The sequence below is a fragment of the Dendrobates tinctorius genome, unplaced genomic scaffold, assembly GCF_039654945.1.
Source record: "Dendrobates tinctorius isolate UK_male_01 unplaced genomic scaffold, ASM3965494v1 ptg000196l, whole genome shotgun sequence".
NCBI lineage: Eukaryota > Metazoa > Chordata > Amphibia > Anura > Dendrobatidae > Dendrobates > Dendrobates tinctorius.
This window is the reverse complement of record NW_027361863.1, coordinates 566,261-587,590: the sequence shown is the minus strand read 5'-3', so window position 1 is coordinate 587,590 and position 21,330 is coordinate 566,261. Positions and strand designations below refer to the sequence as shown.

At 46.8% G+C, this 21,330-nt stretch overlaps 1 protein-coding gene across 1 annotated transcript in view; it reads right to left on the bottom strand.

Annotated features, from left to right (window-relative positions):
* The window catches only part of ADAM12 (ADAM metallopeptidase domain 12), a 771,113-nt gene extending 764,678 nt beyond the window's left edge, over window positions 1-6,435 (bottom strand). Inside the window, exon 1 of the mRNA XM_073552776.1 lies at window positions 6,106-6,435. Within this exon, the coding sequence (XP_073408877.1) occupies window positions 6,106-6,217 (112 nt within the window). The 5' untranslated portion in view covers window positions 6,218-6,435. The remainder of the gene's footprint in view (window positions 1-6,105) is intronic.
* Between the last annotated feature and the right edge of the window lie 14,895 nt (window positions 6,436-21,330).

Here is a 21,330-nt window from a genome sequence, read left to right as displayed (position 1 = left end):
AGCCTCCACACATGCAGGGATTGCCTAACAAACAGGACATCACTGCATGTGTTGCGGTTGTCAAACAGCCATGAGACATGCAGCTGCGGGGACTCAAACATATTTTTCGAGCGCGCTGAAGACACTCGGTTAGCACCCAAGCATGCTGAGATAACACCTTATCGGAGCATATTCGCTCATCACTAGTCTATGTGCAATGAATTTATTCACTCATCTCTAACACTCAGTATTTCTGTGTCCATAAAAGTCCCAAAAAATTGCACCACCGTTCTTCAGTTATTGCATCTCCTCAAAAAAAAAAAATACAATCAAAACATTGCATCTGCTCCAAAACAGTAACCTTAAAAACATCAGCTCGAGACTCAAAAAAACCAAACCCTCAAACAGCTCCAGCGACAGAAAAAAAAAATGTCGACACACGCAAATTTTTTTTTTTTTTTTATGAAAGTTCCGAATCTTTTATTTAATGTTAAATAAAACCTACAAGTTTTCTCTCGTCGTCGTAATCGTAATCCAGGTCTTTTTTTTACCACAAAATAAACAAAAACAAAAACCCAAAGAGCAACGGGGCAACTTTTTTTTTTTAATCATTTCATGACACTTCATTCTTTTCACCATTGGTAAAATGACTGGTGTCACACTACAATCTGTGCCACAAAAAAAAACCAATGCCTTATGCAACTATATCAATGGAAAAATAAAAAAAGGGATAAAGTGCAAAAATGAAAATTCGACACTGAGGGAAGAGGGAAATAGATGACTTTGAGGTTGTACGTAGATTACAGGGGTTATTCTCAGTGTCGGACTGGGGTGCCAAGGGCCCACCAGTAACAATGACTTTGGGGGCCCACTTTTCACCAGCATACAAATATTACACTGCACTCGTTCACACATTTACCTATCTCTCTATATAATAATAAATTGGGTAGTTTGGTTAATGAATAAGATGCTGCTTTTTTCTATACAGAGTTAATCAAGTGAATTATGCCAAGTACTGCCCATACAGTGGGGTTGGGGGCCCAAATCTGTACAGGGGCCCACCAGGGGATTCCCCTGTTACCCTATGGGCCAGTCCGATCCTGGTTATTCTCCACATCTTTAATAGGTAAAATTGCAAAATGCTTGTAAAATAAACAACTTTACAACTGCTCGCTCTGCGGGTTGATCGTTTTTTTTTAAAATGCGGAGTCCAAAACTGGATCCCTTGGTCAAACAGTTTTATGTTACATCATGGGGGCCACTTTTCTTAACCCCTTAACAACCGCCAATATGCCTTTGAACGGCGGTAGTTAAGGGTACTTAAACCACAGCGCCGTGAATTCACGACGCTGTGAAAAAAGTGTATAGTGCCCCCCAGAGTCGGATTTTCTCCAGGGTCTCTGCTGAGACCTCAGAGAACATGATTGGGGTCAGTTTTTACCGACCCCGCTTTTGCGATCGCCGTTATTAACCGTATGACGGCGAATGCAAAAAAAAAAAGCCGCAATTTTTCATTTAATTTCCCTCTCTTCTGATGTGAGAAAGGAGAGGAGAGAGAAATAGGGTCCCTGATCCCCCCCGGTACCTCCCAGTGGTCCTCAGGCATCCTCCGGTGGGCGCCACCATCTTTGTCCGGGAAGAAAATGGTGGGCGCATGCACAGTGCACCCTCCAAATCTGCATGCTGGCAGATTCCATTCATTCATTCATTCAATGTACATTTTGATCACTGTGATAAACCCTATTAAAGTGATCAAAATAAAAGAAAATACTAAATAACTTCCCCCTTTATCACCCCCTTAGTTAGGGAAATATAATGAAATAAAGAAAATATATTTATTTTCATTTTTCCATTAGAGTTAGGGTTAGGGTTAGAAATAGGGTTGGAATTAGGGGTAGGGTTAGAATTAGGGTTAAGGTTAGAATTAGGGTTAGTGTTGGGATTAGGGTTAGGGATTAGGATTGGGGTTAGGGTTGGGATTAGGGTTAGGGGTGTGTTGGGGTTAGGGTTGGAGCTAGAATTGAGGGGTTTTCACTATTTTGGCACATCAGGGCGTCTCCAAATGTGACATGGTGCCACCATTGATTCCAGCCAATTTTGCGTTCAAAGAGTAAAATGATGCTCCCTCCCTTTCAAGCCCAGACGTGTGCGACAAATTGCACACCAACTTTGGTGGTCTAATTTCTCCTGTCACCCTTGGGAAAATAAAAAAAATTGTGGGCTAAAAAAATCACTTTTGTGGAAAAAAAACTTCTTTGAAGCACTTGGGGGTTCAAAGTGCTCACCACACATCTAGATAAGCTCCTTTGGGTGGTCTAGTTTCCAAAATGGGGTCACTTGTGGGGGGTTTCTACTGTTTAGGCACATCAGGGGTTCTGCAACATGACGCCCGCAGAACATTCCATCAAAGTCTGCATTCCTAAATGGTGCTCCTTCCCTTCCGAGCTCTCCCATGCACCCAAACAGTGGTTCCCCCCCCACATATGAGGTATCAGTATAATCAGGACAAATTGCACAACAACTTTTGTGGTCCAATTTCTCCTGTTAGCCTTGTGGAAATAAAAATTAGCGGGCTAAAATATCATTTTTGAGCAAAAAAAAAGGTTTTTTATTTTCGCTGCTCTGCGCTGAAAACTTCTGTGAAGCACTTGTTGGTTCAAAGTGCTCACCACACATCTAGATAAGTTCCTTAAGGGGTCTAGTTTCCAAAATGGTGTCACTTGTGGGGGGTTTTCACTGTTTGGGCACATCAGGTGCTCTCCAAACGCAACATGGCGTCTGATCTCAATTCCAGCCAATTCTGCATTGAAAAAGTCAAATGGTGCTCCTTCTCTTCTGAGCTCTGGCATGCTCACAAACAGTGGTTTACCTCCACATATGGGGTATGGGCATATTCAGGACAAATTGCACAACAACTTTCGTGGTCTAATTTCTCCTGTTACCCTTGTAGAAATAAAAATTTGGGGGTGAAAATATCATTTTTGTGGAAAAAAAATTATTTTTTATTTTTACGGCTCTACATTATAAACTTCTGTGAAGTACTTGGAGGTTCAAAATGCTCACCACACATCTAGATAAGTTCCTTAAGGGGTCACGTTTCCATAATGGTGTCATTTGTGGGGGGTTTCCACTGTTTGGGCACATCAGGGACTCTCTGAACACAACATGGCGTCCGATCTCAATTCCAGCCAATTCTGCATTGAAAAGGTCAAATGGCGCTGCTTCCTTTCCAAGCCCTGCCGTGCGCCAAAACAGTGGTTTACCCCCACATATGAGGTATTGGCGTATTCAGGAGAAATTGCACAACAAATTTTGTGGTTCATTTTCTCACACTTGTGAAAATAAAAAAATTGGTTCTGAAGTAAAATGTTTGTAAAAAAAAAAGTTAAATGTTCATTTTTTTCCTTCCACATTGATTTAGTTCCTCGGAAGCATGTAAAGGGTTAATAAACTTCTAGAATGTGGTTTTGAGCACCTTGAGGGGTGCAGTTTTTAGAATGGTGTCACTTTTGGGTATTTTCTGTCATATTGACCTCTCAAAGTGACTTCAAATGTGATGTGGTCCCTAAAAAAAATGGTTTTGTAAATTTTGTTGTAAAAGTGAGAAATCGTTGGTCAATTTTTAACCCTTATAACTTCCTAACAAAAAAAAATTTTGGTTCAAAAATTGTGCTGCTGTAACGTAGACATGTGGGAAACGTAATTTATTAAGTATTTTTTGTGGCATATCTCTCTGATTTAAGGGCATAAAAATTAAGTTTGAAAATTGCAAAATTTTAAAAATTTTCGCCATATTTCGTTTTTTTTTTCATAAACAAATGCAAGTCATATCGAAGAAATTTTACCGCTAACATAAAGTACAATATGTCACGAAAAAAACAGTCTCAGAATCAGTGGGATCCGTTGAAGCGTTCCAGAGTTATAACCTCATAAAGGGACAGTGGTCAGAATTGTAAAAATTGGCCTGGACATTAAGTTGCAAATTGGCTCAGTCACTAAGGGGTTAAAGGGGCTTGTAAACCTTTGCGGACATTTTTTTTTTCTTGCTTACTTGCATGCAGTTGCAGCTAAAAATCATTTTTGCAATTAGGTTTAATAAAAAATTTGGCACCGTTTGCCTCCTATAGCCGCTGTATTACAATGTCTGCTGCTGGCTGCAGAATGCGGTAACGGCGTCGGCCACATGATCTTTCCTTTATCAGATGTGTTGGGGACATGATTTTGTGGCACTTCCCATTACACAGATATGACCGCTTGTCCTCCTGCACTGGTTAGTGCAGTTTTCCTGATAGACGGCACAGCTCTCCAGTCCATACAATGGCCGCTGGCGGAGGAACATGTGACCGGACCTGTCCACCAGCCTCCTCCAATAGAAAGCCTCACATGAGAAAACTGCTTTTCTATTGGAGGAGGCTCCAATACAGCCTATTGGTGCGTATGATCCTTATAGAGCTGAGTCCCTCATCAGACTTTCATCCATTCCATAAAAGTTGGCCAAACCCTCTGATTTCGGTGGGATGAGCTATTGGACTGCAAAGGGCCCATATACCGTTCTTACACAGGGGCCGTTCTCGCCTGTCTGTCTCTGCCAGTGAACTGCTGGCCTAATAACCAATCAACGATTTTACTTCCAGTGTATGAGCAGCCCGTCCTTACACTGCAGCCAGTCATTTGGCTGGCCAACATGCAATACCGCATTTTGCCCATAGTGGCTGCTGCAGAGTAGATGTATGATTGGCAGCTGATCGATCGCTGGCTGGCTGGAATGATTAAGCGAACTGTCATGGGGAGAGAATGATATTGCGTGGCCATATAGCTGTACTTGTGATTGGGGAAAGTGGTTAATTACTATAAATTTGGGCTCTACCAGCCATTTAATAATCCCAGATTGATACACTTTACCTACATGGATATATTGTAGCAGGAGGAAGAGAGGAATTATTTGTTTACCTGGGAGAGTATTTGGCTACACTGGAAAGAGTTGTAACAAACCCCCAGCTTTGAGTAACACTAGGTCTATATGGGTTGTCAGTCTCAGAATATATATATATATATATATGAACAACGACAAAGCAAAGTCCAGCAATAACGTGAGCAATCCAGGATGCTGTTAAAACATTTTTTCTTTTTATTCATAAATCCATTAAAATGCAATGGTCCAAGCAGTTCAAAACAGCAATAACGCAGGAAAGTCGTGCAGATAGGACTACGCGTTTCAGCGGTAGAACCCGCCTTCTTCACGGTCCAGAATATATATAAAGTTTCTATTCAGTGACAACAAGCAGGAAAAGTGTAAAAACTGAAACACAAAGTAAGTTATAAAGTTACAAAACTTTACTCGGTAATTAAACCTAATTCTCATGAAATCCTTTAATGTGATTGTAGTTTTGGATGTATAATTTGGTCTAAGTTTAACCCTTCACTAGCTGCTACAAGGAAGTCAGATTGTGAGTCTACTGGCGATAACAGTGTAGACGTCTTGTCTTTCAGTGACTCATTGAAATATATCAATATGTACACACGCATATATATGTATACATATGAAATTGTCTGATGTAGCAGAGCTGAGTTGGTTGCGCGAACATCTCATCTGCGGCTTTCGATAGAACTCCATTATCAGAGTTATCACTGAACACCAGAAGGGTTAAATGACAAATTCAGCTCAGATGTAGCTGAGCTACAAGTTTACTTCAACTTATCCCACCAAAATGACAAACTCGGCTCTGCTGCCTCTGGATTTTAGTGCAAGATTTAATGGCGCCCTCCAGTGGTTACATATACTTTTCAGGCTGAATGAATTAAACTAGAGTTTGCATTTGTGTTTTTTTTTTTCCACTTTGTTTGAGTGTTATTTATTTAATTATTTTAAAGCTTGGCTCTGACAGGGCATGCTGGGACTTGTGGTACCCACACTGCGTAAGCGGGGATCGAATTGGATCGCATCGCAGGTAGCGAGCATCTGACGAGAGGAGAACAATGGGAACCGTGAGCGCAAATCAGCAGGACGACGCGGTGCCAAACTATGCGGTGAAGTTGCCCAAAAGGCAGCAAGTAAAAAAAAAATAAATTAAAAAAAAAGAAAAGAAAGAAATGGAACCGTCTGCGAGGAAAGTATGGAAGTCTTACCTTGTGTCGTGGAAGAAACGAAAACCCAGCTGAGACACATGAGCAGCACCGATGTCTGCAGCGGGAGCGAGGAGCGCGAGGAGCCGGCTTCTGCCTTCAGCCCCTCTGACATTTTCCCCTGACTGAGGCGCAGTGTTCATCAGCTGGCTGCGGAGACCAGCACCATAACATACACTTACAGGGGACTCAGGATGTGAGAGATTTCCTGCATGCAGCTCCGTTAACCCCTCCTGCCGGGGATGATCATCTAAGTCTTTCTCCTTTCAAACTTTTTTTTTTGGCAAGGACAGAGGGGGGGGATATGTCGTTGACCGTTGCAATAAACGAGCGTTCAACTGTCTACGTTGGCGAGCGGGAGGCATTGGGATCGTTAGTGGAGGGAGGCCGGCCCGTGAGAGATGCCGGTGCCAACACTTACAGTTCTCAGTACAATGGAACAAATTATTGTCCTCCAGACTTTCTCAGCCGCAGGATCCTAAAAACCCAACCAGGGACGAAAGAACCTGCCGGCGTTTGTAAAGTGTTGTGTCTCGGTGCCAACACTCCCCAAAATTGATGAGGTTGTGCCGCATTAGTTAGAGACACCCTGTGAGGACGGAGTCACGCGTGCAGTTTATTGAGCCAAAGTCAGAACCGGAACTGGATTTTACATCAGAAAATTAGCGTAAAGAACATTTTGCGTAATATGTAGTCATACATTCCAGCATTATCTATGTTTAAAGGGGTTGACGTGATTGACCGTTACCCTGGTCTGAACTGTGCGCTCTCCCACCGTGCAAACAGAAGAAGCTTTACCTCTGCGGCATCAGAAGACCGCAACGCAGGCCGGATCCTGCCAGCTTCTGAGCTGAGCAGCGAACAGCTTGTAAGCATGCACTCTTCCCTAGGCAACCAGCCACTACTGATAGACTTCAGAGGTGACCGGTAATCTAGGTAACCAACGCAAAATCACTCTGCAATTTACTTCTTCTTAAAAATCCTCTACATTCTCAAAGACAAAGTTGTTTGTTTTTTACAAGCACTTTGGAATTTTACCCTCTTACGAAGTTGAGACAACGCCGTAAAGACAACCGTCGTTGTAATACTTTTCCTAAATCAATAGCACACACAAATAAGGACTTTTGTAATAGATCTTATGGGAGAAATCTGCTTAAATCTCCTCCAGGACTGATATTTCGTTCTCAAAATTCACAATTCCCTGGTAGATTTTGTGTTTATCGAAAACAAATGTTCCCATTGGTGAGATAGGAGATGACAGTTGGTGCTGATAAAGTTCTACGGAGAACAGTAACTGTCATTTCAAGAGGATTACAGCAGAACGTCTGTGTCAGCCTCTAGCTCCTACTTTGCCTAATGAGTAAATCAAGAACTACAGTGGGGAAAATAAGTATTTGATACACTGTTGATTTTGTAAGTTTTCCCACCTACAAAGAATGGAGACGTCTGTAATTTTTATCGAAGGTACACTTCACCTGTGAGAGACAGAAAAATAAAATCCTGAAAATTACATTGTATGATTTTTACATAATTAATTTACATTTTATTGCATGAAATAAGTATTTGATACAATAGAAAATAGAACTTAATATTTGGTACAGGAACCTTTGTTTGCAATGGCATAGGTAAGACATTTCCTGTAGTTCTTGACCAAGTTTGCACAGACTGCAGCAGGGATTTTGGCCCACTCCTCCATACAGATCTTCTCCAGATCTTTCAGGTTTTGGGGTTGTCAATGGACAACACTGAGTTTCAGCTCCCTCCAAAGATTTACTATTGGGTTCAGGTCTGGAGACTGGCTAGGCCAGGTTGTTGGCCAAGATCTTGCAATACATGACCCCATCCATCCTCCCTTCAATACGGTGCAGCCATTCTATCTCCGTTCTAGAAAACCACACAAAAAGTATGATCTCTCCACCACCATGCTTCCGAAAAGTTCGATTTTGGCGCGCACGGCGCACCGTCAAAAGTGCGCAGCGCAGGTCAAAGCGCAACTAGCACACGGCCTGCGCACGATCTGCGCACCCTATGCTAAAGATAGGGTGCGCCGATCGCAGGCGCCGCTGTCCGCTAGGAGGCGGCGCTACAAGCAAGGGGCGGGCACGCCGGGCAGAGAGCCGGCTCGGGGGCGGAGCTACCCCCGGCCGTGCGTGCGCTTAAAAAGCGCTAATGTAAAACCACCCTAACTTGTTCATGCAGATGCAATTAATGCAGAGTAGGAGGCTTCTTAAAGAAAATTTGACAGGTCTGCGAGAGCCAGAATTCTTGCTAGTTGGTAGTTGATCACATACTTATTTCATGCAATTATTTACTAATCATACAGTGTGATTTTCTGGGTTTTATTTTCAGATTCTGTCTCTCACAGTGTAGATACAATAAAAATTATTAGCCAAACATACAAGATGCACATAATGAATCTATAGGGTCGGGAACTCAGTCAGTGTAATGCAGTTACTCCACTGTAAAAGATAAAAGAGTGGGGTACTTCTATTAATTGCCAACAGAAAGAAGAAGATGGAGTAACCATGAACCACAAAAGTGGAATAAAAGAAGAAATTTATTCAATAAAGTACATAAAAATATCAAATGCCAAACAATAAATCATGAATCAAAGGAGGAACAAACAGTAGGGGGATATACCATATGGAAATGTCATATATGGGATCAGAATCACCAGGTAGTAATAAGTTTCATAGGTGCTCAGTGATACATATGAATTAGCAGAAAATATAGCTGACTTTGTGGAGAAGGTTCAATGCACAGAGAGGCACGAAAAAGAAAAAATAGTAATGCTGATGACAAGTGTACCAGGATAAGTTAAATTGTATATAGTGCAAATTTTATAGGTAGTACCCAGTCAGACTAAGCAAAATACAATGGCCAGGTTCCCACATGTGTCCCAGAAGTAACCACTAGTCACTGATCACAAGTAAAATCTACCACTTACACATATTGTGATAAAATGGAATTCCCCATGTAGCCCCAACGCGCGTTTCGCTAACGGTTTTTCAAGAGGTGGTGCTATTATAAAAATTACAGACCTCTCCATTCTTTGTAGGTGGGGGATCCTGCAAAATCGTCAGTGTATCAAATACTTCTTTTCCCGACAGTATAGGCTTAGAAAGTAAGGTATATAATTGGATCGAAAACTGGCACAAAGATCGCACCCAGAGAGTGTTGAATGACTTCTGCTCCGAATGATCCCCACTTATAAGTGGTGACTCCAAAGTGCTGGTTCTTCTACTATTCATTTTATGCTATAACGATATAGAAGACAAGATTAATAGTGTTGTTTCTATTTTTTGCAGATGACAGCAAAATACATAGATGTTCAAAAGAAACAGGCCGGCTTTGGCAAACTGAATGCTTGGGCATCCACTCAGCAGATGAGGTTCTACGTGGAGAAATGTAAAGTTCTACACATTGGCGCTAATAATATGTGGGACATCATAATTATAGGGGGAATAAAACTAGGAGAGTCACTTGAAGAGAAAGATCTGGACATACTTGTAGATCACAGACTAAATAACAGGATGAAAAGTCAATCAGCCGCTTGCAGGATTTTGACATACAGTATATTAAAAGAGGTGTAAATTCACTGGACAGGGCAGAGACATAATGTTACAGCTTTACAAAGCGTTAGTGCGACCTGATCTGGAAAATACATCTCAATTCAGGGCACCAGTGCATAGAAAGGAGACCCTGGAGACAGAAAAGGTACAAAGAAGAGCCACAAAACTGATGATAAAGAGCACTGAGAACCTTGGTTATGAGGAAAGATTAATAGAATTTATTTAGTCTTGAGAAGAGAAATCTAAGATGGGACATGAGTATCTTGTACAGTACAAGTGGGTCGCCCTCCCAGGGCTGCGGGGTACCCGGTACCGGGCCGGTGTCAGGGGAATGTGTCACAGCAGCGGCGACCCGGTCCGTGGCCCTGGGCGCCCAAGTCAACGTCGGAATGTATATGCAGTTAATGGAATAGTTTGTGACGCCTCCTGTGGTGTTTGGCAAGTAAGATGTTAAGCCAACGCTGCGTGCAGATCCTCTGGGGCTGATGGTGTGTTGCAGCATAGATGGTGTAGCTCCCCACAGGTGAAGTTGTAACCCCAGGGCAGTGTAATTGCAATAGATGAGGATAGGCGCAGGCGGTGTGAGGAATGCTGGTGCTCAGATGTAGCGGTGCTGACGGTGTTAGCGCACAAATGAATGGAAGACACCAGGGCTTGCAGTTCCAAAGCTTTACTCACAGTCCGTGGTACACACTGGTGCCTGCCTCCGTGCCATGTCCTCCGGGTCAGAGACTCAATCAACCTCCCGGGCAAGTCAGGATTCTTCTCTCCAACACCCCGCCAACATGTGCCTTTCCTGAACGACTCCTCTATTGCGCCTTAAGGTGTGAAGAGCTCCAGTACCGTGATACTCTGGAGTTCCTCCTGTCAGATGTTCCTAACAACTCTACTCGTATGGCAGACAGCTGTTGCCTCTCTCGGGGACTCCCTTCTACGGAGTCCTGGCTCTCTATTCAGTTGCTGTTGTGCCCCAAGTCTTAGATGGGAGTAGTGCATTTACAGCCAACTACTCCGCTGGTGTCTGCTGCAGAACCATAAGTGTCCATACAACCTCGGGGGACCAGGCCCCGGCCTTGCGCTGAGAACCTATAGGCAGGGTTCCTCTTCCAACCCACGTCTCCTCTCTGTTCTCCTACTCCTTCATTCCGCACTGATCCTTTTCTCTCTTATGGAAGCTTAGGTTGCAGTTCTACGTCTTTCTCCTTCTGTTCCTTTCCCGTGCCAGCTGGCTCAGATCACTGAGGCAGCTGCAGCACTCCTTCCTCCATCCCTCCTTCCAGGGATCCCCACTCCTCCCGAGTGGCTTCCTTCCTCACTGACCTTCTGTCAGACTGTCCTGACTGACTGACCTGTAATCCCACACTTTCCCTCTGCTTTATATATCTCAACTCCACCCACCTCCCAGCACATCCAGTGTTCCAAGCAGGGAACCACCAGAGGTGCTCTGCTACTCTCTAAGCACTGAGCCGCAATGTGGCTGTGCAGAACTACCCTGTTGTGTGGGGTGCGAGTGTTGGAGCGTGGAAAGGAGCTCCCAACTTACCTAGGCGGTGGGGCACTACACCTTAGGAGAAGGTGCAGTACCTCTGTGGCGACTGAGCCTCAGGGACGCCACACAAGCGCATACAGTATGTGGCTCCTAAAAAAAGTATGATCAGAGCAAAGCTGTTTCATATCAAACTGCTTCCAAAGATAAAGGTGCCCTTTCTCTGGAGAAAGAAGGGGTCAGTCTTCAGAGGAAACAGGTCTTCTTTTTGCCTAGATGCTTTTTAGATGAAAATAACAAAAATACTTATATAAATGTGTGGCGCCCCTGAGGATTCAGTCGCCACAGAGGTACTGCACGTTCTCCTAAGGTGTAGTGCCCCACCATCCAGGTAAGGTGGGAACTCCTGACCACACTCCACACCTGCATTCCACACACAGGATAGTTCAGTGGGGCCACCTAACAGCTTCAGGCTGGGGGTTAGCAGAGCACCCCTCATGGAACCCTGCTTCGTAACACGAGATGTGCTGGGAGGCGGGTGGAGTGAGATGATATAAAAGAGTGGTAAGAGTGAGAGTTAGTGGTTAGTTGGAGAGAGAGAGAGAGAAGAGTGAAGATGGGTTTCTGAAGGACGTGCTGCAGCAGGTCCCAGTGATCTGGACTGCTGGCACGAGAAAGACCAGAGAAAGAGAGTGATAAGATTGATAACCTAACCTTCCAAGAGAGAGATAGAACAGATCGGAGCGATGGAGAATAGAAGGACGGTGGGAAGCTGGTTGAAGAAAGATAGAGAACCCTTCCAGTCCAGAGCGCAAAGGCCGGGGCCTGGTCCCCGAGGTTGATTGGATCTTTATGTCCGGCAACAGACACCGGAGGAGTAGTGAGCCACTAATGCCTTGCTCCCATCATAGACTTAGGACACAACAGCAACAGAATAGAGAGCCGGGACGCAGAGAGGAGTCCCTGAAGCAGGCTACAGCTGTCTGTCATACAAGTAGAGACTAGGAACACCTAGAGAGAGGCATTCCAGGGTAACTAAGTACTGGAGTGCTTCGCACCTAAAGGCGCATTGGAGGAGTCGTTCAGTGAAGGTACATATTGGCAGAGTGTGGAAGGGAGAATCCTATCTGGCCTGGAGGTTGGCTGGAGCTCTGGCCTGGAGAGCACAGTACGGAGGCAGGCGTGTGTGTGAACTGCAAACAGTGAATAAAGCCTTGTAACCGCACACCCTGGTGTCCTCCAGTTATTCCAGCACCACTACACCTGGGTAACCACATCTATACCATTCTGCGTCTCTCCTCATCCATTGCACCTACACTGCCCTGGGACTACAGCTCCACCTGTGGGGAGCTACACCATTTTTGCTGCACCACACCATCAGTCCCAGTGGATCTGCACGCAGTGTTGGCTCAATATCTTACTTGCCAAACACCATGGGTGGCGTCACGAACTATTCTAATAAGCTTTAACACCATTAACATCACCGCCATTGATATTGGGCGCCCAGGGCCACAGACCGGGTCACCGCTGCTGTGACACACATTCCCCCTGACACCGGCCCGGTACCGAGTACCCCGCTGCCCTGGGTTTGAGGGGCGACCCAGTTTTGGCGTCACGAACAGGATGACGAGACCCGATGCCATCGGGTTCTGTGCGCCTGAGATTTGTGAGACTTTGTGCTTTTGAAAATGTGCAGAAGACCAAATTTAATAGACTGTAAAGTGGACATTAGAAATGGCCGCTGGCACGGAGAAGAAGGGCGTGAAGAGATGGGAGGTCCTAAGAAAAGACCGCGAAGAGTATTGGGCCTTCCCTGCCTGAATTACTATGTGACAGATACATGGCCCACCCCCCGAGGGGTGCGCATCCTGGCTTGGTATGGAGGCGCTGGAAGAAGATGCCGCCCCCGGAAGGAGGGGCAGAAGAAGCCAGTGGCGGGAAAGGGGCCAAGGCAGGAAGAAGAACGTGAGAACGCCATTTTGGAGAGTGAGGGAAGGAGGCCTGCGGAGCGTGGGGAAACGGATCTCCCTGGTGCCATGGCTAAAGGCTCCAACCCGAACTCCGGAATGAACCGCCAGCAACTAGAAGAGGAGATTGCTGAACTGACCACCCATCTGCGGCTGAGGCAGGAGGCCTTGGAGCAGCTGCGACGGCAGCGGGCCCAAGAGGTGCCTACACCGACGGTACCCGCGACACCGGTACCCGCCGCTGCTGCACCTGAGGCCCCCGTGGACCCAGAGCTACCACCCGCTGCCACCCACCCGCTTCCACCAGCACCGGAGCAGAGATCACACCGCCAGGAGGCCCCAGGTACGTCCGATGTCCCGACACCTGGGAAGGCCCTGGGGTGCACCACGGTCGCAGCGGCTGGCCAGGTCGTGCTAGATCTGGTCTGGGATCGGGATACCAACCCCAGGAGGGGACCAGCACTAAGAATTACACTTTACAATCTTCAAATCTCGTTACCCAGGAGGGTTTGTAGCACCAGTTGTGCCTTTGTCTTTTTGTTCATCATGTTGCCCAGTTTTTGATTGGCAGCGTTGTTTTTGAAATGGAACTGTAGAGATTATAGACGCTGATTGGTCCAAATCTTTATTGTAAATAGTTTGCACCTCTTTAGGTGCCCTTTCTTGGTTTTACATATAGGAAGATAATGGTTACACAAAGACACTTTGCGAATATGATGTTTTTGAATGGACACTTTTTGAAGAATGATGTTTACCTCAAGGGACACTGCAAGAAATTCCGGCTGGGAGCAGTGTTCAACACTTTGAAAGAATCTTTGAATGTTTTATGATAACGTATTTGATAATGTTGTGTCTTATGAAAAGTAAATGTCTTTTATAGCATGTTTGATACAGAAAATTAGAAAAGTTTTGAGATAGAATGTGAGAATTGAATAAAGAATGACGAGTTGAAAGTAGACAGGTGACAGACCAGGTATTTGCGGTCAGTGTCTTGCGTCTAGAAGAGACAGTGAAAGTAGAAAAATAAATGTGTACTAGAGAGAAAGAATAATTGCTAGAAAATGTAATAAAGAAAATGTGTTGAGTATAGCACTTGGAATTAAGAATTGCACTTAAAGAAATTTTTGATACTAAGATAGGAAGTTAGCCTGTTTGTAACGTTTAAGAAATGTGCCTCCTACATTAGGAAGATTAGATAAGTATTGTTAAACAGCATTTACAATTTTTTTTGTGTGTTCCTGTATTGTACCTTTTGTTGTCTTGCAGCCCGCGGATGTGCTGTGTTTAACGGGGGGTATGTGGCACCCCTGAGGCTTCAGTTGCCACAGAGGTACTGCACCTTTTCCTAAGGTGTAGTGCCCCACCATCCAGGTAAGGTGGGAACTCCTGACCACACTCCACACCTGCATTCCACACACAGGATAGTTCAGTGGGGCCACCTAACAGCTTCAGGCTGGGAGTTAGCAGAGCACCCCTCGTGGAACCCTGCTTCGTAACACGAGATGTGCTGGGAGGCGGGTGGAGTGAGATGATATAAAAGAGTGGTAAGAGTGAGAGTTAGTGGTTAGTTGGAGAGAGAGAGAGAAGAGTGAAGATGGGTGTCTGAAGGACGTGCTGCAGCAGGTCCCAGTGATCTGGGCTGCTGGCACGAGAAAGACCAGAGAAAGAGACTGATAAGATTGATAACCTAACCTTCCAAGAGAGAGATAGAACAGATCGGAGCGAAGGAGAATAGAAGGGCGGTGGGAAGCTGGTTGAAGAAAGATAGAGAACCCTTCCAGTCCAGAGCGCAAAGTCCGGGGCCCGGTCCCAGAGGTTGATTGAATCTTTATGTCCGGCAACAGACACCGGAGGAGTAGTGAGCCACTAATGCCTTGCTCCCATCATAGACTTAGGACACAACAGCAACTGAATAGAGAGCCGGGACGCAGAGAGGAGTCCCCGAAGCAGGCTACAGCTGTCTGTCATACAAGTAGAGACTAGGAACACCTAGAGAGAGGCATTCCAGGGTAACTAAGTACTGGAGTGCTTCGCACCTAAAGGTGCATTGGAGGAGTCGTTCAGTGAAGGTACATATTGGCGGAGTGTGGAAGGGAGAATCCTATCTGGCCTGGAGGTTGGCTGGAGCCCTGGCCTGGAGAGCACAGTACGGAGGCAGGCGTGTGTGTGAACTGCAAACAGTGAGTAAATCCTTGGAACCGCACACCCTGGTGTCCTCCAGTTATTCCAGCACCACTACACCTGGGTAACCACATCTATACCATTCTGCGTCTCTCCTCATCCATTGCACCTACACTGCCCTGGGACTACAGCTCCACCTGTGGGGAGCTACACCATCTTTGCTGCACCACACCATCAGTCCCAGTGGATCTGCACGCAGTGTTGGCTCAATATCTTACTTGCCAAACACCACGGGTGGCGTCACGAACTATTCTAATAAACTTTAACACCATTAACATCACCGCCATTGATATTGGGCACCCAGGGCCACGGACCGGGTCACCGCTGCTGTGACACACATTCCCCCTGACACCGGCCCGGTACCGAGTACCCCGCTGCACTGGGTGTGAGGGGCGACCCAAATGTTCAACATTTTTTGTACTTAATCCAGTTGATCGACACTCGAGATGAAAATTTGCTCTTTATGGCCTGCTGGATCATGGATTATAGATGTAATTATTCATTTTCTCTATTTACTTTTCAATCCTTTGGTTGGACTGGATGGACACTCAGCGGCTCACTCAGCAGTACACGGAGGTAGACATGGGCACTGTGTCCCTTTAAGAACTTCCTTTGGTTTATTATAGGCAGCATAAAACAAGGTGTAGTAAAACAGACACGGCCTTCTGGGCATAACTGGAAAAACAAAATGGTAGTACAAAAGCACAGTCCTTCTGAGAGCGGGGTTCCTCCTGCTCACCGTTAGCAGAACACACACACGGTTCAGGTTGGTTCCAGAACAACCACTTCTCAGGAGTGTTTCTCTCCAGACACTGAACCCCTACTGCCTCTGGAGACCAGCTACTTAAGCCCCAGACCACACCCTGGGGTGGAGATAAGGTGGACATCCTCCCACCCTCTCTATGGATGTCCACATAAAACCAGCCCATTAACCCCTTCATGACCGGAGGTATTTCGGGTTTTGCATATTCGCTTTTTTGCTCCCCTTCTTCTGAGAGTCATAACTTTTTTATTTTTCCGTCAATATGGCCATATGAGGCTAGTTTCACACTTGCTTTTTTTTGCAGCGCGTTTTTCCCGCAAAAAAACGCATTGAAAAAACGCATACAAAAGCATACAACTGCTGCGTTTTTTTCAAGCATTTTTATGAGCATGCATGAAAAAAACGCAGCGTTTTTATGCATTTGTATGCGTTTTTAGTGCGTTTTTACCGCGTTTGCGTTTTTTTCCAACATTAGGTGGCCCCTCACACTAACCCAAACCATGACTTTACTAACCCTAACCCTGACCCTAACCCTAACCCTGACCCTAACCCTTAACCAAACCATACTTAACCCTAACCCAAACCCTAAACCCTAACTAACCCTAACCCTGACCCTAAACCTAACCCTGACCCTAACCCTGACCCTAACCCTGACCCTAACCCTAACCCTAACCCTGACCCTAACCCTAACCCTAACCCTAACCCTAACCCTGACCCTAACCCTAACCCTGACCCTAACCCTAACCCTGTCACGTCCGCCATGTCTGCCATGTCTGTTTGTCTCAAGAACTCCTGGAGTGATGTGCATGCGCATGTTTTGTCTGCTGTCCTGCATGTTCGCTAGAGCTGTGTGCAGACTCACCTCATGTCTGAGCTGCAGGATCCCTGCGTTTCTGCTCTGCCTTCTGTGATCTTCTCGTCATGTCTGGAGTCCTTGATCATGTGATGTTTCTTAAGATCCTGCACTGTCTGGTTCTGCAATCATCTCGTCATGTCTAGAATCCCGGATCATGTGTTCTTCCTAGGATCCTGCACTGGTTGGTTCGGTAATCATCTCGTCATGTCTGAAACCCTGATCATGTGACGTTTCCTAAGATCCTGCACTGTCTGGTTCTGCTATCATCTCGTCATGTCTAGAATCCCGGAAGTGCTCCCCTGGTCCTGACCTGGAGGAGGAGGTGCTATGCCCTATATCAGGCCGCCTCTTCCTATGCTCAGGGCTTGATTATTGTGTGGCTTCCCTGCATGGCTGCTTGGTCTGTGGGGTTGCTCCCTCTATTCTGTGCCCTTGCACTCTGCTCTGTCGTGCATCTCTGCACACGCTCCGTGCTCGAATTCCGTCTCTTGTCTTGTGCCATGTCTTGTGTTGTCTCTAGTTCCATGTCTTGTCTTTGTCATGCTTTGACTTGTAGTCCTCCCTGTGTTCTCTGCCTTGCCTGTTTTGCCATGTCTTGCTTTTGCTATGCTTTGACTTGTAGTCCTCCCTGTGTTCTCTGCCTTGCTATTCCTTGCTTTGTGTTCCTCCCTATGGTCTCAGTCTTTGCTTGCTCTGCCTCGCTCTCTCCTATGGTGCTCTGTAGTGCTCCCTGGCACACGCACCATTTCTCCTCTCCTTAGTGCTCGTTTCTTTGTCTAGTCCCAAGGTCTTCCCTTGGCCCGGCTCTGGGCTTCTGCCTACGCTCCGCTGCTAGACTCTGTCCTCTCTCTGACCTGGCTCTGTTTCTGCCTGTATTCCTTGCCTTGTTCCCTGCCTTGTCCTTGCATTGAACCCTGGCGTGGGTTCCCCTTGGCCGTCTCCTGTGCCGTGGTAAGTGCCACGTGTTTGTGTACAGCCGTGTGTACTGGCCAGTGTGGCGTGCCCCCTGCGTGGCTCCTAGCACGCAGCCCTTCCTTGTGCCCTGGCGTGGCTCCTAGCACGCACCCTGCCTTGAACCCTGGCGTGGCTCCTAGCACGCACCCTGCCCTGAACCTGGCGTGGCTCCTAGCACGAAGGTTCCTTTGCCCCCTCCTGTGCCTTAGTCGTGCCTCGTGCTGGAGTTACAGCCGTGTGCATTGGCCAGTGAGGTGTGCGTCCCTGCGTAGCTCCTAGCACGCAGCCCTGCTCTGAACCCTGGCGTGTCTCTACACGCACTCTGTCTTGTGCCTTGGCGTGTCTCTACACGCACTCTGTCTTGTGCCTTGGCTTGTCTCTACACGCACTCTGTCTTGTGCCTTGGCGTGTCTCTACACGCACTCTGTCTTGTGCCTTGGCGTGTCTCTACACGCACTCTGTCTTGTACCTTGGCGTGTCTCTACACGCACTCTGTCTTGTACCTTGGCGTGTCTCTACACGCACTCTGTCTTGTACCTTGAACCTTGGCGTGTCTCTACACGCACTCTGTCTTATACCTTGTACCTTGGCGTGTCTCTACACGCACTGTCTTATTCTATGCTTTGGCGTGGCTACACACGCACCCTGTCTCGTTTGCGAACCTTGGCGTGTCCCCTACACACGCACCTCGCTTTGAACACTGGCGTGTCCCCTACACACGCACCTTGCCTTGCACCTAGTCTTGAACCCTGGTGTGTCCCCTACACACGCACCTAGCCTTGGACCCTGGCGTGTCCCCTACACACGCACCTAGCCTTGGACCTTGGCGTGTTCCCTAAACACGCACCCTGCTTGGATATCTGTCGTGCCTCCTTGCCTGAACCCTGGTTTGCCTGCCGGATGCCCGGAACCTGCCGACCGTTGCCAGAGGTCCGGAACCAGATGACTACGGCCTGATGTCCGGAGCTGACGTCCGCAGCCTGATCCCTGGACCCTGTCGGTTTGCCAGCAGTCCGGAGTCCGATGCCATCATGCCATTACCTGTGCCTAGGCGTGCCATCTGGCACGTACCATGTTATGGACCTTGGCGTGCCCACGCGCGCACCTTGCACGTTTTGCTTGTTTTCTCTGTATGTGATCTTGTGTTATTCTAATGAAGATACCTTGCACCTACGTCTAGTCTCGTCTTGCTTCCTGCTCGTCCTTGTTGTCAGACACTCGTCTAGTGTCCCCTGAGCCGGCCGTCTGGTCCCAGCAGTCGTGGTGGCTCACCCCCTTGGTCTTGCCCCTGACACTCCCTGTATAGGGGGTGGATTCTCACAAGGTCAGCTCGCCCTCGGTGGGTGGGTGCCACGACCCAGAGGGTCCACTCAAAAAATGGGCTCAGCAGGAGCTGAGTCCGTCACAAACCCTAACCCTAACCCTGACCCTGACCCTAACCCTAACCCTTAACCAAACCATACCCTGATCCTAACCCTAACCCTAACCCTAACCCTGACCCTGACCCTGACCCTAACCCTAACCCTGACCCTGACCCTAACCCTAACCCTTAACCAAACCATACCCTGATCCTAACCCTAACCCTGACCCTAACCCTGACCCTAACCCTGATCCTAACCCTAACCCTGACCCTAACCCTAACCCTAACCCTAAACCCCCTTAACTAACCCTAACTCTAACCCAAACCCCTAAATTCCATTGTCTAAACTAATGGTAAAAAAAAAAACGCATGTGCAAAAAAACGCATACATAAGCATGCCAATGCGCACATATGCTCACCATAGACTTATAATGGGTGTCTTGCTGTAAAAAAACGCATTGCGCGCGCATGCGTTTTTTTGAGGCAAGTCGGACGCTCAAAAAATGCAACAGGTTGCATTTTGTGCGCCCGAGCGCATTCCGCAAAAAAACGCATGCGCGGTAAAACGCGTACAAACGCATGTGTATGCGCACATAAGCGCATCTCATGCAAAGTATAGGAAAAAAAAACGCATGCGCTATTTAGCGCTAAAATACCGCGAAAAAAACGCAAATGTGAAACCAGCCTGAGAGCTTGTTTTTTGCGGGACGAGTTGTACTTTTGAAAGACACCATTGGTTTTACCACACCATGTAAACGGGAAAAAAAATTACAAGTGCGGTGGAATTGCAAAAAAAAGTGCTATCCCACACTTGTTTTTTGTTTGTCTTTTTTTGTTCACTACATGCTAAAACTGACCTGCCATTATGATTCTCCAGGTCATTACCAATTCATAGACAACAAACATGTCTAGGTTCTTTTTATCTAAGTGATCAAAAAACCTCCAAATAGATTTGAGCGAAACGGGTCGAAAAAATTCAAAAGTACCCGACCCTAGGATGAGGTCGGCCACGAGGTCGGCGACTTACGCGCCAAAGTCGCGTTTCAAAAGTTTGTCTTGCGCTCTTTTTCAGCCAATCAGGATCCACGGACACTGTGGGCAACGTGATGACCTAGGCACGGGTCACCACCATCTTTCAGAAGGGCATGCAAGTGATTGGCTTACTTTGGTGGGCGTCACAGGGGGTATAAAAGGGCGTGCACGCCGACCGCCATCTTACTTCTGCCGATCTTAGTATAGGGAGAGGTTGCTGCTGATTCTGTAGGGAGAGAGTTAGGCAGGGAAGAAGACAAAAAAACTGCTTCTGCTGCTAGCGATTTGACCTGCACAACACACAAGTCACTGTGTGTGCAGTGCAAGGGGAGGCTATATTGTGGTGTATCAGTGGTGTTGGTTGTTGGGCTGCCTTTTAAGGCTTCCTGACACGCTGGCATTGCTGTTTACCCACTGCTACGCAAACTGCTTTTTTAAAAGCAATCCAATCTCCCTTATCCTCTAGTCACTTTTGTCACAGCTGTGCCATCGAGCCTGTCACATAGCGCTCAGATATCAGTGGGCCTCACACAATCCACAAGTGTCCAGTGTACAAAAGTGTGCGCAGAGATTCAAAATCTCCATTGTCCTCTCGTCACTTTGGTCACAGGCAGCTGTGCCATCGAGCGTGTCACATAGCGCTCAGATATCAGTGGGCCTCACACAATCCACAAGTGTCCAGTGTCCAAAAGTGTGCGCAGAGATTCAAAATCTCCATTATCCTCTCGTCACTTTGGTCACAGGCAGCTGTGCCATCGAGCGTGTCACATAGCGCTCAGATATCAGTGGGCCTCACACAATCCACAAATGTCCAGTGTCCAAAAGTGTGCGCAGAGATTCAAAATCTCCATTATCCTCTCGTCACTTTGGTCACAGGCAGCTGTGCCATCGAGCGTGTCACATAGCGCTCAGATATCAGTGGGCCTCACACAATCCACAAGTGTCCAGTGTCCAAAAGTGTGCGCAGAGATTCAAAATCTCCATTATCCTCTCGTCACTTTGGTCACAGGCAGCTGTGCCATCGAGCCTGTCACATAGCGCTCAGATATCAGTGGGC